Below are 14,779 nucleotides of genomic sequence, written 5' to 3'. Positions count from 1 at the left end.
AATGTTTTATCTGGGGTAGAACAATTATAAGATGATGTCTAACACATTACAAGACCTTAACAAAACTTAGACGAAGTTGAAGATTGGACAAAACACTAGATGCATATCAAACAAAAATTGATCATGGTCTTTTGCAGTTTTAGAAGATACAAGACAAAGACTACAAGTGTGCACACTAGGGTATCATTATGATGAAAGAACATCTAAAAATTATAAGTAATTTAAAAATCCCCAAAATCATTTTGACATAGCATACCAAGCATCAAAGTTTGTAGTTTGTATGCTTAACATGGTACTCTCAAGAAGAGAGAAGCAACATAACAGATACAAAAAATTCTCTGATACAATTTTCAAAGCAACAACAATAGGTGTTAGCAAAAATTTAATCATAATTCTAAAAAGGTAATGACAGTAAGACAAGCTATAATGGAAAGCTTCTCCAGCAGAAATTATTGATAAATTGAACGTATTAAGTCCAATATATAAACACTTTATGTAAATGTTCCATGTGAGAGAAAATAAAAAACCTGAAATGCTTAGAATACACCTTGGGAAATTCCTGTCTTAAAACGTTTTCCCTTGTAAACTAACAACTTATTGTAAAATTGCGAAATAACTTTATGTATGTCATCACAAGTTTCACTATATACTTGTACTCAATTTGAGGACAAATTTAGTTTATAGTAAAATGTCTTGATACACTCAATTTAAATAAAAAATGACAATAATAATACTTATATACAATCAAGTTAAACTATAGTTAATAAAAGAAAAGACATGCGAACATAACCTGAATTAAATGAAATGGTGTAAAAGCGGTATATGTTAGACAAATAACAAAAATATAACTTCATTAAAGTACACTGACTACGCTCATCTAATTAAAATACACTAACATTGTCATCTAAACGATGGATTGTACATAAAATAAAAAATTTTAGCCTTATAATATGTTGTTTAGCAGCATAAAAAAGTTTTCATATTTACATTACATAAAATGTCTTGAAACAGCAAGAGTAGTTTATTTTGGGGAAAAAACACAACTTAAAAGCCTCTAAAAAGATATGGAGTCCAAAATACCTCTATCCAATAGATTACAAGTTAGAATTGGTATTGCTAACCACAATCAAAAGGTCATTTCACAAGACTTCAGTAAGGTAGATATTTGCATGCATCAAAACCAAAATCGACCCACTCAAAGAAATCATGTGAACTTATTTTGAAAGTGCTATTTTGGTTCTTTGGAAGCTTTATCTTATTTTTTTTATACAGAAAAATAAAATAAAAAATCCATTGCATGAACCAAGGCAGAGGAAACTCGAAGATATATCAATACAAAATGCATCTAGCTTCACTGCCCCCAAATAAAAATACTTGAATGACCTTGTACCTAGAAAAAGAAGAGAAAACCTTACAGACCTAAATCATGTTTACAAGTTTCCATTGCAACATTGTACCTTCCCAATGATTATCAATTAAATTCTAACCAACAGGAAAGGTACCATTTTAGCATCAGATAACAAAAACAAATTAGTTACATGTTGAAGGTCGTGGTTTGGGAGGCATATAATAAGAATTACCACAATCAATTGGAGTTTGCATAAGAGGATTCCACCGGTCAAATATTATCCGACCACCTCTACCCATTCGCCCACGAAATCTATACGATGGCGATGACACCCCATTTGTTGCTATAGAATCCGGTGGCATAATGCCTGCCATGGCCAACTTATCTGGAAGTAGAGGTTTAGTGAACAATAAAACTGGCTCAAGTGGATCCTGCATAATCCCATGTCACACAACAACTCATCAACAACTATGCTGAACTACGAGGACATGTACAAAAATGGAAGGGGAAGAGAACACTTCACAAAGACAAATTGTATTTGTACCACAACTAGTACAACAAACTTAACAACAGAAATACAAAATGTAATGAATGATATGTGATAGAGGGATAAACACAAAACAGGTTGGTATATAGTACGAATAACTCTTTAAAAAAAATGTAGTGAAATGGGTAATTCATGGCCATGCAATCATACAAAGGTGCTCAAAATTGAATTAATTAAATAAATCTATAATTTCATTATTCATTTAGGACTATACGTCAAGAGTTGCTCTTCTTGTGCACTCACATGATACAATTCTTTCTAGATAGATGGTTAATTAGATAATGAAATAAGTACCAGTTTATGAGGCCATCCATGCGGGACATATCTCCTCCTAAACTCTTGCTTTGTGCTAGCTGTAGTAACCATGGGCAGGTTGGTGTCATGGGAAGGCAAACTCTGTACTGCAGCAGATCGTGTTCGAGGAAGGCGGTTTGTCATAACATCATCAGAATCGAAATATTCTTCTTCACTTGAAACAAACTTGGAAGAGAAGGCAGTAAAGCCAGAGAGTGCCAAGTTGTCTTCCAAAAATTCAGTTTCATGCTGAAATAGAAAACCACACATTGGTTCATAGGTACAAAAAATCTACCTCACAATGCATTTTATGGCAAGCCAAAGAAACAATATCCAAAGTACACAGCGCTAATAAATTATAAAATTGACAGCAAGGTGCATCAAATTGCATAGTTATATACAAATTCTTATGTTCTTTTTTCTTTTTTCAGCCTTCTTAGTCAACCACTAAGAACTAGAACATGGAGTTTTCTTATTACAACTCTTATTAGCAGATACTATACTTAATTCAGATAGCCAAAAAAACAAACGAGTAAATAAATTCCTATTGTTTTTCACTATGTTCAATAGGTCTCAATATATAAAAAAAAGGTTTTGTATTCTAACTCAACCAAAGAAAAAACCAATCCAGTCCAGATTCCATTCAAAAAGGGGAATTAACACTAATGATCAGCTCTAAATTGTCAGAAGATTGAAGACAATAAACATTCAAAAGAACATCCATACCTTGTACTTCATTTGCATCCTCTGCAATGTAACTTCACTCTCCATTACTTCTCTTTTTTTCTCCTCCCTCTGGTCATGATTGTATTCAACACAATAAGATTGAAAACAAAAAGGATACAAATGTGGAATAACACTCAAAAATAACTTGGAAGTCACACCTTGATCAAAGCTTCCAACAAGCTCTTAGCTTGGTCAAGGTTGCGCCTGACCTGTTTGCAGTCAAAGCTTCAGATATGTTTTCAAGTACTATAAATTGCATGAAAAACACTATAATCCGAAAAAAAAAAAAGTTTTGTCTCCTCAGCAATTGATTACTTCAGAAAGACAATATGAATTATTAACATTTTTTACATCAAAATCTCTAAAAAATAATGAAATGAACTAAAATCAAATTATTTTTAATTATAATGATAATTATATAAAGAATAGCAGCAATATTGTATAAACAACAAATCTTCCATAATTCATATTGTCTAATTGTAAGAAATTAAAAAGTAGGTCTTCGGCTTAACTTGACTTTACAAAATTAGCTTGAAAGATACACCCACTTTTATATCATAATTTAGTAATATCTCTATTTGATTTGGGATCTTCTATACACCCCTTCATATCAAAGACAAGACGATCTAAGCATAGAAATAGATATTTATGGGCAGTCTTATAGCAGATGACATGATAGACTCCATAAACCTTACTAGGATAGGTTCAGATGCTATATGTGAGAGTGAAATTTAAGTCTAACTCTATCTTATAAAACTAGTTTCAAGTTGGGATTTGTATCTTTACATATTATAGTCCAGACATTGATGCATGATTTCCAACAGAAACCATAAGCTAAAACTTGTGCCTCCATTTCTAAATTATGTTTCTTTATCAAGTGAATTAGAAACTACTTCAACACCAGATTACTCAAAATCTCATTAATCTAGCTGCAAGTTGTCTTATCCACTAAATGGATTTTCATTAAAGTACATCATCAAAAGAAAATTCATGATAGTGACAGTTCAGTTAGATGAGAAATTTTGTTTACCAAACACTATGTTGTCTTTCAAACAATATCCAGCAAACAAAGCCACACACTAAATTAATGGATACATATCACTTAAATAGGTTCCTTTTCTCTGGTCAAATCAAGACCGTTCCAACCCCCCACCATCTTATCAATTATTGTACTACAATGACAACAATCCTACTTACAACCACAGAAACTGATGGGTTTCAGAGTTATTACTTTTACAACATTCTTTTCTCAAAAGTTGAGCTCTTAACAGTGAATGAGAGAGATACAGTAAAAGATTAAAGATCATGACAATGCAAAGATGATTTTACTAAACTTTCAAGTGAGGAAATATTGCTTTCACTCAACATATATACACGATTATAAGAATTCAGATTTCTGTAAATCAGGAGAAACTTGATTAGAACCACATGGAACACAGGTCACAAGTCTTTCAAGAAAATCAACATTCTCTGAAATAATAATTAGGGGAAAGAAAGCTGTACTAATCCTTTAAAACCTTTTAAGACTCCCTTTCTTTGAAATAATAATTCATAGAGGAAGGCTAAACCACAAGTTCATAAAATCATTATCTCACACTTAACCAGACCAGCTAAAAAAGAGTAGATCCGAGTTCAATTTTACTAACTTTAACAGAGCCTAAGAATCATAATCAAATTTGAAGAGCTGACCTGGCGAAGCTTTTCAAATGACTGCACATTGTTCTCCCTTCTTTGCATCTGAAAAGAAAAATGTGCGGGTGTAAGTCAATCTAAAACTATTTGAAGTCTTAAATAAACTCATGCCTTTCAGGGAAAAGCATTTACCCAACAATGATGTACAATGAAAACATGTTCCAAGTTTTCCACCTACCCTTCTTGTGTGAAGCCTGTGGGCCTTCTCTCTCGGCCGAAAGACATTATATGGGTTGGTGTCATTAACTGGCGGAGGTGGCTGTACGCAAAATGCAGTTCATCGAGTCAAAATTCGTCATAATGAATTTAAGGCAAACAAGCATAGATATAGCCCATTACCCCTCCTCCGTGGGCAAAACAAATAAAAACAAAACACATCAATAACAATGTTAGCAGCAAACTACAGAGAAATATAACAGGAAAATAATATATTAATTATAATGTTCTAAAGTCTAACCTGTAAACGCCGCAAAACAGGCTTTTGCCACCGTTCTCGCTGCCGCCAAAAGCATGCAAACAAGGGAAAAGATATTTTTGTCATATACTGACTAATAAAAGCAAATAAAAAATTACCAACTATAATTTAGGTAGCATGAATACACAGCACCATCATATACTTTGTAGCACAAGTTAGGCACTTTGGATCTATCATATAAAGTGGCATAGGAATATACATAAATCAAATGGTTCAAGCCAGGTGATGGAGACATTTTCAAGTGTTCTTTTCCTTTTTTAAAGGTGAAATTCAAACGCAAAGGAAAATTTTCTTAAGAACAAAAAGATCTAATCCATCATTGTACAGAATATTGGGTAGAAAAGAGCAAACAGGTATATGCTTAGGGTTATTGATATAAAGAGGTTGTGGATAAGTGGATATAACTTTTGTCAAATGGCAGTGTGATGCCATCATGGCAGAATAGCGAGACAGTTTAGATTCCTTATGCCATTTTAAATGCATTACATGGCCATTTCCGGTGTCATCCACCATTTTCTGCTATTGCCATTGCCACATGGCCATGGCAAACGGGTCATTTTTTAAACAATATTATAAAGCCCAACTAGAGTTTTTACAAACTTTTCTGTTAGCATTTTGTTCTGATCAACTCTGACAATCTTGTCGCACCACTTCGTGGAGGCAATCGACAAGGTATCTTCTTTAATTATTCCCTTTCTTTTGCACCTGGAAGGATTACCTCAAGAATATGCACCATTAGTTTCGGTCATTGAAAGCATATTCAAGACTGCTCCAACAACTTGAGGCTCTTCTTGTGCATGAAGCTCAGACCAATAGGTTTCAAAAACAATCCTTTTCTTCCTATGTCAACTACCCTCAAGGTTACCTAACTTGTCTAATTATAGTTTATGTTGTTGAACATTTTGGTTGCTCTACTGGTGAATGCTGCTTGTGGTAGCAGTAGCCATGTACGGAGATTGAGGTGACAACAACGGTGGTCATTGTGGCAATGGTTATGGAATAGGCCGTACTCTGAAATTTTCCAGAAAAGTCCCACTAATGCTACCTCCCTCTCTATACTTCACCTTTAACCAAGACCTGTATGTCTAACATGTCTTTAAATCTTCCTGTCTTCTCGAAACCACACACCTCAAAGTCCTGTCTTCACCCTCACAGCAGCTTGTCCGTTCCTCTGAAAACTTCACAGTGCTCAAAATATTCCTTCACCTGAGTCACCGAATCACAAACGGAGTCTAGCTCTTCATCCACCTCTTGCACACACTGAAACTAATCCAAGAACTGTAATAATCATTCCATGCAAACCAGGTCCAAGTCTGGATTTCATAATCTAGACTTCAACCTTCTCTATTTCCCACTCATAACTCCCCGGCCTTCTAATAGAACAACATTAGGGTGGTGTATAGGGGTATTTTGGGTTAAAGAAAATGCAAATGGGTCCACAAACAAATAGAAAGCTCGGTTGGTGGATAAGGGGTTTCATCAAGCCCATGGTTTTAATTTTAATGAAACATTTTCTTCTGTTATTAATCCTATTACTAACAGGCTCATCATCATCCTTGCACTTGCTAATAATTGGCAGTTATTTCACTTGGATGTGAATAACTCTTTCCTTAATGATTTTCTTAAAAGAAGTAATCTACATGATGCAGCCCCAGGATTTGAAGTTGGCGACAGATCTCTTGTTTGGAAGCTAAACTAGGCACTTTATGGCCTAAACAGGTACCAAGGCTGTGGTTTGACAGACTCAAGTTTACCCTCATTCAGTTTGGATTTCAATCTGGTAAATGTGATTCTCTCTGTTCAAATACAAGCATCAAACTCACTATTTTCATCCTGGTTTATGTGGATGATATTATCATTATTGGCAGCTCACCTCATCTAACCAGAAAATCAACAATCAACCTGACTATAAAAATTTCTCTCAAGCAGTTGGACTATCTGGACTACTTTTTTGCATTATGATCAAACATCTACCAAACATGTCCCCTTTTATGACTCAAAGAAAATACATAAAGACCTATAACACAGGACCAAAACGGTTGAAGCTCAACCAACCTATTTCTTCTCTCCTACAAGTTCTCTAAAACTGGTAGTAACTTGTTTCAGGATCCGACCCCATTATAGATATGTAGTTGGTGCCCTGCAGTAACTACTGTCAGAAGGCCTGAAGTGGGTTTTGAAGTTAACTAAATTTGCCAATTCATGGAAAACCCCATAGACTCTCAGAGTAGCTATCAAAAGAATTCTATCGTATCTTAAGGGCACTCTCTCTCATGATCTTCACATGCAACAACCAGCTGCTGTTTGCAGACCTAATGGCCACAGCTATGTGTTATGCTGACTGGTCCTCTGACATTTATGTCAAAATATCTACCTTTGGTTCTGCCTTCTACTTGGAACCTAACTTGATTACTTGGTGGTCAAGGAAACAACAGGTTACTGCCAGACCTGGAACAGAGACCGATCATTGCAGCATAGACTTAAGCTGAGTTGACTGGGGTTCAGGCTCTATTATAGGAACTTCAAGTTCCTTTCTCTACTCGTGTTCGACTTTGTGATATTAAAAATGCAGTAGCTATAGCTTACAATCTTCTTTGCAGTTGGACTAAACACATAGAGACTCGTGTACTTTTTCTTCAAGAAAAAGTTCTATGGAAACATCAGATTTACCACATTCCAGCTTGGGATCAAATGGTCAGATGTGCTGGGGCCTCTCTCTCCAGCAAAAAGGCAAACTCAATATGAAAGGGTTTTCTGAAAAATATTCACCTTGAGTTTGAGTGGGTGGGATTACAGCACAAATATGCATTTTTTATTCTGTTTTAAAACAGAATATTCTTTGTTGCCAGCTGTAGTAGTTTGTTAGTCTGTTATCACCCTTTGTACAGCTGCACCAATGAGAGAAGCCAATATAAATCCTGCCTCTGTATTCTGTTTGGTTGAATGAAATGAAAAAATCCATTCTCAGTTTAATTCTCTCTCTCTAAAATGCTCTAAGAATTAAAGATGGCAAAGAAAATTTTACACACAGGTATTGTCCAAACTTATTCCAATATTAACAAGAAAAGGTTGGATGGACGACACATGAGTATGAGTATGAGTAATATCTAACTTTTCAAATCAAGGACAAGGATGAGGATGAATATGTACATATTTGTTCCATCCTCACACACATGCTCATTTTAAATTTCTAAGTCTATTTGGTACTTTACTTTGAAATTTATGCAATTATAATTATTTTCATTCTTATTTGGCATTGTAGAGAAGAATATGTATGTCTTTTGACATTAAATTCTTAATACCATTTTTCTTTGCTTGGATTTGTATTTACTATATAATAAATATGTGAGTTGTACGGACACGTGTACAAGTACATCCAACAGGGATGGTGATGAGACAAATTTCATGCCCATCGAGTATTGTGGACAAGGATGGATATGAAATTTTATTTCAGGAACGAGGATGGGTATAGTCAACCCACACCCACTTCACCCGGTTTGTCATCCCAACAAAGAATGTATGATGACCTGGTACAGTACAGATTTCATATTCCTAATGAAAATCATTATTGAAACTAATTCACAAAGTTATATATAGATAAAAAAAAAAAAAAAAAAAAAAAAAAAAAAAAAAAAAAAAAAAAAAAAAAAAAAAAAAAAAAAAAAAAAAAAAAAGAGGCATGCCCCTCATGTAAGTGATGATAACATGATGTTGATTCCATACCTTCTCTTTCCAATAATCATATACAGACTGGATAAGTGGATACTTGAAGCCCTGCGCTTGTAAGGCCTAATAAATAAAGGACATAACTTTTATTAAGCGCAACAGCACGCCATAAGCAAAGTAATATAAGATTTGCATTGCAGAACAATGTCACCAAAAGCATTCTGAAATTTGAAAGATGGTCCTACATACCAAGAACAAAGTTAATAGATAATAACCTAGATATGGAAATCTTTGAAGAAAACCAATAATTCATCAGCATCATGTATGTCACATCAGATTAAAAAAGACTTCTAAATCCAGTAGTGGTTTTCATCTAACATGAAAACTGTACAAATCCACAAATAGTATTAACCTTAAAATCTACACCTTCATCATTCACATAAAATGTTAAGTTTTTGCACTCAGATCCTTGAAAGGAAAACACTTGAATAACAGGAAATATCCATGATTTGTCTTTTCAAAAGCATTGAGATTTCAGGTTTGAAAAACATTGTATAAACATCTAGCAAGAAGAATCCAGTCCGCTTTCACTACACACAGGCTAAAAATTGAACGATAAGGCCAACTTGTCCTCCACTTAACAGCTTACAAGAGTTAGTTTTTGTGAAGTGATTAAATCCCCGACAACAAATTACCAAACCATTACCACTTCCATGCTCCTTAATTAAATGAACTGTAGAAAAAAGTGGCAGGTTTGGAGTCCTATAATGTGGGCTTAAGGCCTAAACGAATCCCACAAAATTAATGTATAAGGTGAGAACTGTCCAAGCTGTACAAGTACTGCACAGACAATGAGACCAGACATACCCCAACACACCCAACATAATGAAGGCATACCATGGCTATGAGCTGAAGTGTGGACAAAGCAAGTGGTCCAATAGTGATCTATAGGACATACTCTGATATTAAAATTTGGCTTGGACTCTAATTTAACCTTACAAAACTAACTTGTAAGGTAAAGATAGACCAAAGCGTACAGTATTAGTTCAGCCATATCATTAGACTATGTGGGACTAAAGACATCCACCGGTGCTGGAGACAGCAATAAAGACATCCCATATTTGACTTTCAACCATGCTGGAAATGAAGAAACAACAGTCAGAATGGAGAAAAGGAGGTCTGGTAAGTCCTATGGAAGAGGCTCCACATCACTCTAATGAGAGAGGAAGGCAGCACTTGAACCTCTCGTGCCTAGCAATGGCAAACAGAGAGAGTGCGGCGGGACATGGAGCAGACTCAGCCTCCAGCTTGGAGGGATGCTCCAGATGCAGTAGTTATCGAAGAAAACTACAATGGCAATGACAGCAGCAAAGGCTTTGCAGGACAAGCCATATATTTTAGAGAGCTTGAATTACCTCTATTATCTCATATCTCAATACAATTTTGCATGTAAGACCATTAATATAAAAAAAAAAAAAAAAAAATACTTCCTAGCTCCTACATTAATGACTAATCATTCAAGAACCAGAGGGACAACTGCCTATTCTTAGTAAGTGTGGCACAAAAAAAAAAAACTTATTCAAGATGGATTATGAACAGGTGAAGACACAATAAATATTTTTTGACCTCAATAGCAGTATCGAGCCGTAGTTGCACAGGAATTGGTGAACCAAGAGTAGGTGTTATAAGTCCAGCTCTTTCACGAGCTTTATGATCCAATACCTCCAACTTGAAAAGAAGACTCTCAAACCTATCCACCAAATAAATTAAATGAAAACTGAAAGAAAAAGTATGGCATATATGAAGCATATCTTATATTAACAGTACAAGATGATGAAAAGTGAAACAACCAAAAACACAATGGAATAAGAATCGAGCAAACAAACAGAGGGAAAAAAATACTTGTTGGGCTGCAACACAAGACTTTCAAGTAGGTGAAATGTTAGGCCAAACTCAAAATTAAACAGAAACACATTTAAACACTAACAAAATCATTATGTTGAATGTCTTAACCATAAACAATATGGGCTAAACTGTTTTCATATAAGTATTAAGTTATAATTTGTTTTCATAAGTTATCCAAGAAAGCCTGTAGAAATAAGCAGAAAACAGCTTATGGACATATAATGAGTCATTTCTATGAACTCTAACAAACAATAATACCAGTGCTTATGTCATAAAATATACCTTCATAAGTTGTAAATATGGTCTTTCAAACCAACCCTATATCTACTTATCTACTTATATGTACAATAAAAAAAGCCGATACATTGCAAAAGAAATGGTAGATAACAAATTCAAATAGACCATGATCAATAGGATGCCCTAATTTTAAGAGGTCTTTAATATATAATGCATCTGATAAAAAAATGGAAAAAAAGAAAAAAGCAGCAGATATATGTTGGAATACAAGACATTATCTTATCATATCTTGGAATAACTTATTTATCATCTCGGTTTAGCTTCCCTATTTCTTAATTTTCTCCTAGGTTTAGTTACCATATTTCCTTATTTTATCATGACTTGTTTCCCTGATTAGAGGACTGAGTTAGCAGTCTAAGTTTAATGAACATATCAAGCACATCAATAACAGTAATATATTTCATCACCTAATACAATATTATACCAACTCTCTCTTCTCCCTGATCCAGCCTTCAATACATAAAATTCCATAATATCAATGTAGTACAATCCTCTTCAATATGTGCCATCACTACAGATTGTTAACCTCCTTAAAATTTGGAGTTCGTCTTTTTTGCCAAATCAACCCCATGTATCTCCTCATCTTTTGCTCCCATTGGCTTTTGGTTGGTTATACCTCTTTACCTAGCACTATTTACCTCTTGCTTCATCATTTTGCTCTCTCTTCTTGCTGTTTGGTTAATTTGTCCTCTAAAGAAATAGTCGACATCAACTTACTAGTTCTAGTTTTGCTTGGCTCTCCCTACTTTGCTTTTGAACTCATTTGGAGGATACTCATGCTGCTTTTCGGTGACTGTAATTGATCTGTTGCGTCCTTTTGTTGTTAGATGGATACACTAGTCTTGTTTTGCCCGTTGTGTTTTGCTACTCTTGTTTGGCTGCTTGGCAGCTTCATTTCCTATACATCCCTTGTTTGATAATAGCTCTCATTTTTGCATTTGTTCTTTCTGTAACCTCTATTTTAGTGCTTGTATATTTCTATAGCATCTATTTCTCTCTTTTGGTTTTCCCTAGTTTTGATTTTGCTTGTCCACGAAAATAGGTGCTCTACTTTCGTTTTCAAATTGTCTTCTACAGCATGTGATACTGATTTTGAGGGAGAGAAAGGACAAAGGTGTCTAGCCATTGCTTTTGTCCTAAATTGCCTTTATTCTGTCTATTCTATCCTTCAATGTCTAAGACTCTACAGTGCAACAAACAACTTATAAAGATGAATACCATTGAACTGAAAAAAACCACTATGACCCACAAATAAATAAATTAAAGAATAAAGCCAAAAATAAGAACAAAAGATTACATTTCAGGTGCCAAAATCTTCCTCTCTTTATTAAAATGGTAAAGCCAATCCTCATCCTCGTTATCTAAGTCATACTCAACAAACTCTCCAATCTCAGCCCGAGCTGTAATAAATGAAAGAACTTTCAGTACAAGAATTGGAATTTACTAAAGAACCTTCCCAAAATTATTTTTTAATATAACTAAATGATCTAAGAAGTGGCAGTACCTCCTCTTGCCCGCAAATAGGAAGTTGGTTGAGAAAAAGTGCAAGAATAGTCCCTTTCATATGTATCCACAATAACAAACTGAGGAGTAGGTATTTCCGCAGCCAATTTCTTGCTGGGGGTTTGATGATGTACCTGAGAATAATAAATAGAAATTACTGAAAAGCAACAATATTTCAACCACAAACACATTATCAAATGTTTCCTTTCCTACAATCAGTTTTTGATAGAGGAGCCACATCCATGATTAGTCCCTAAATATTTAACATTTCAACTACCAAGGCTTCTAACCTGCAAAATATTTACACTAACTTATCAGATAATAATGACTTAATAAATTAAATACGAATATCTGAAGTTGACATGGTGAACATCTTTTCTAATAGAAAAAGGGGAAGTGCTAGTGAGATATAGTGCAACACTCATTTCCTTGACGCTGAGTACATCTAGCATGTAGCAGTAAACTATTAGAACACTGATACAAATAATTTATAAATATAGAGTTAAACAATTCAACAGAGCGGCATACACCAAATAGTTAACAAACAGAGTTCTGGAAAATCGGGTGCAAAGACAGAAAACCACGAACAGTCCATACCTCATGTTCAACCTCAGGAACAGCACGTAACAATTGGGAATTCCGGGTAGAAGCAGGTGCCTCATCGTCTTCAAAGTCCTTGATGGACTTGACAATGGGGAGCTTCTTGTGGATGTCAAGTGGTCGAGGCCTGAAAGACAATCTACTCATTTCCACTCATGTACTATTCCCCCAACATTTCCACTGTGTTTGAGTCTTCCAACGCCACCCTGTTTTTCTGTCCCTAGGTTTGAAACCACGGTTAGACTGTCTTAATCCCTGTGAAGCTGAAAACATACCACGCACACATAATGTGAAAATTCAAATGTTGTATCCCCTACCAACACAACCAAAATGCACAAATACAAATGCTTTATCACCTATTAACACAGCCAATACACATTGAAAATTAAAAATATTAAATGCCTTAAATGTCTTAACACAACCAACACACAAGGGCACTGCATAGCACAATTTCAATACCCCAGAGGAAAAATTTAAATTTGGGGGCCCAAAACAGAGAGTGTTAAGGCATTCAAAGAGCAACTATTCACATATATATTGAATCACCCATGCTCACAAAGGTTCCCCATTTGGAAAATTCCCAGATGCATAGCGAAAGTAGAGAAGAAAATGAAAAATTGATTAGAAAGAGTTTAAGAATTGGGAAAACCTAGCAAGGCAGTGATTTGTAGCTTCACCAATTTGGGGAATCTGCGTTGGATTTATGTGACTGTGTTTGATGCGTAGACAAACCCTAACCCTAGATTGATCGAACTTTTTTCTCAATTTTTTCTACTTTGTTTCATCACCCATGCCCTTGTCTTCCCCGCGTTTCAGATAGCTCCACTACCCTCTTCTTTTTCTCTTTTTGAATTTAAATATAAGAATTTATTTCATAAATTTAATAAATAATTATAACAATGTACTCTCACCCAATCCATTCATCTTCACTGTTCCAAAAAGCAAAAAGTAAGAAAATATATAAATTAGATGATTTCTAACTTTCAGTCTGAAAATGAAAAGAACATTTCTCCATTCATATTGGATTTACAAGAAAAAAAAATTATAAAACATTAGAAAGTATCTTTTGACTAAATAAATAAAAAAATATTCTTTTTAACAAACAATTTATCATGTTTAAATGTTTTAAATTTGAACCACTGCGAATGAACCATATGTCTGACATTGTTGGTAACAGAAATGGAACCACTCTCACTTGTTTCCAATAAACTTGGAATGCAAACTTTCTTTGTATTATTATGTTTCTATTATTAATATGTATTACACGACTATATTCGCCATTTCTAAACATTTTTAGCATAGGATCAACCGAAAATAGTTTGGTTTGTAGTTATATTTCATTTTTCAGTATAAAAAGTGAATATGGAATCACACATAAAACAAAGTTAAAGTGGTTATTAAGTTGTTTGGAATTTTCTTAATTATTTGTAAAGATAAAACATTAAATAAGAATAACATAAATGCAAATATTTAAAATAAAAAATTAATTAGTAATTTAATTTCTATAATTTGATTGAAAATTTTTAATTAACGACCAACCACAAAAATAATAACAAAAAGATCCAAGAAAAGTAGACTTCATTTGATTTAAGTATATTTAAAACGATATTCATTAGGGTTAGACATAAGATATTAAACTATAATTAACTATATTTTTAATAAACTAAAAAATCTAATTTACTTAATATAATATTTAAACTAAACGGTTTGAAAATCTAATTTTTAA

The 14,779-nt window shown here is 34.1% G+C and overlaps 1 protein-coding gene across 2 annotated transcripts; it reads right to left on the bottom strand.

The window, feature by feature from the left end:
• Nucleotides 1-1,067: 1,067 nt before the first annotated feature.
• LOC106772155 (enhancer of polycomb homolog 2) lies at nt 1,068-13,840 on the bottom strand. 2 transcript variants are annotated; one of them, XM_014658378.2, is made up of 13 exons: nt 13,703-13,840; nt 13,051-13,267; nt 12,455-12,587; nt 12,248-12,350; nt 10,375-10,498; nt 8,806-8,871; nt 5,065-5,103; nt 4,786-4,866; nt 4,605-4,652; nt 3,074-3,124; nt 2,916-2,984; nt 2,190-2,438; nt 1,068-1,779 (listed from the first exon to the last, which is right to left on the bottom strand). In XM_014658378.2, the coding sequence occupies exons 2-13, from the start codon at nt 13,198-13,200 to the stop codon at nt 1,531-1,533; spliced, it is 1,362 nt and encodes a 453-aa protein (XP_014513864.1). In that variant the 5' UTR covers nt 13,201-13,267; nt 13,703-13,840; the 3' UTR covers nt 1,068-1,530. The 2 variants fall into 2 exon arrangements, with proteins under 2 accessions (XP_014513864.1, XP_014513856.1); XM_014658370.2 differs by having other exon boundaries at nt 13,051-13,273; nt 13,703-13,807.
• Nucleotides 13,841-14,779: the final 939 nt, after the last annotated feature.

This window comes from Vigna radiata, chromosome 1, assembly GCF_000741045.1.
Source record: "Vigna radiata var. radiata cultivar VC1973A chromosome 1, Vradiata_ver6, whole genome shotgun sequence".
Taxonomy (NCBI): Eukaryota; Viridiplantae; Streptophyta; class Magnoliopsida; order Fabales; family Fabaceae; genus Vigna; species Vigna radiata.
Note: the sequence above shows the minus strand (reverse complement) of the source record. Positions and strands in the feature narration are given on the sequence as shown.

Coding starts and splice junctions, on each gene's coding strand:
- LOC106772155 (XM_014658378.2), bottom strand. CDS start 13,200: ATGAGTAGATTGTCTTTCAGGCCTCGACCACTTGACATCCACAAGAAG. Junction 5,104..8,805: donor ATGATTATTGGAAAGAGAAG/GTATGGAATCAA, acceptor TTTTGGCGGCAG/CGAGAACGGTGGCAAAAGCC. Junction 4,867..5,064: donor CTGTTTTGCGGCGTTTACAG/GTTAGACTTTAG, acceptor TTTTGCGTACAG/CCACCTCCGCCAGTTAATGA.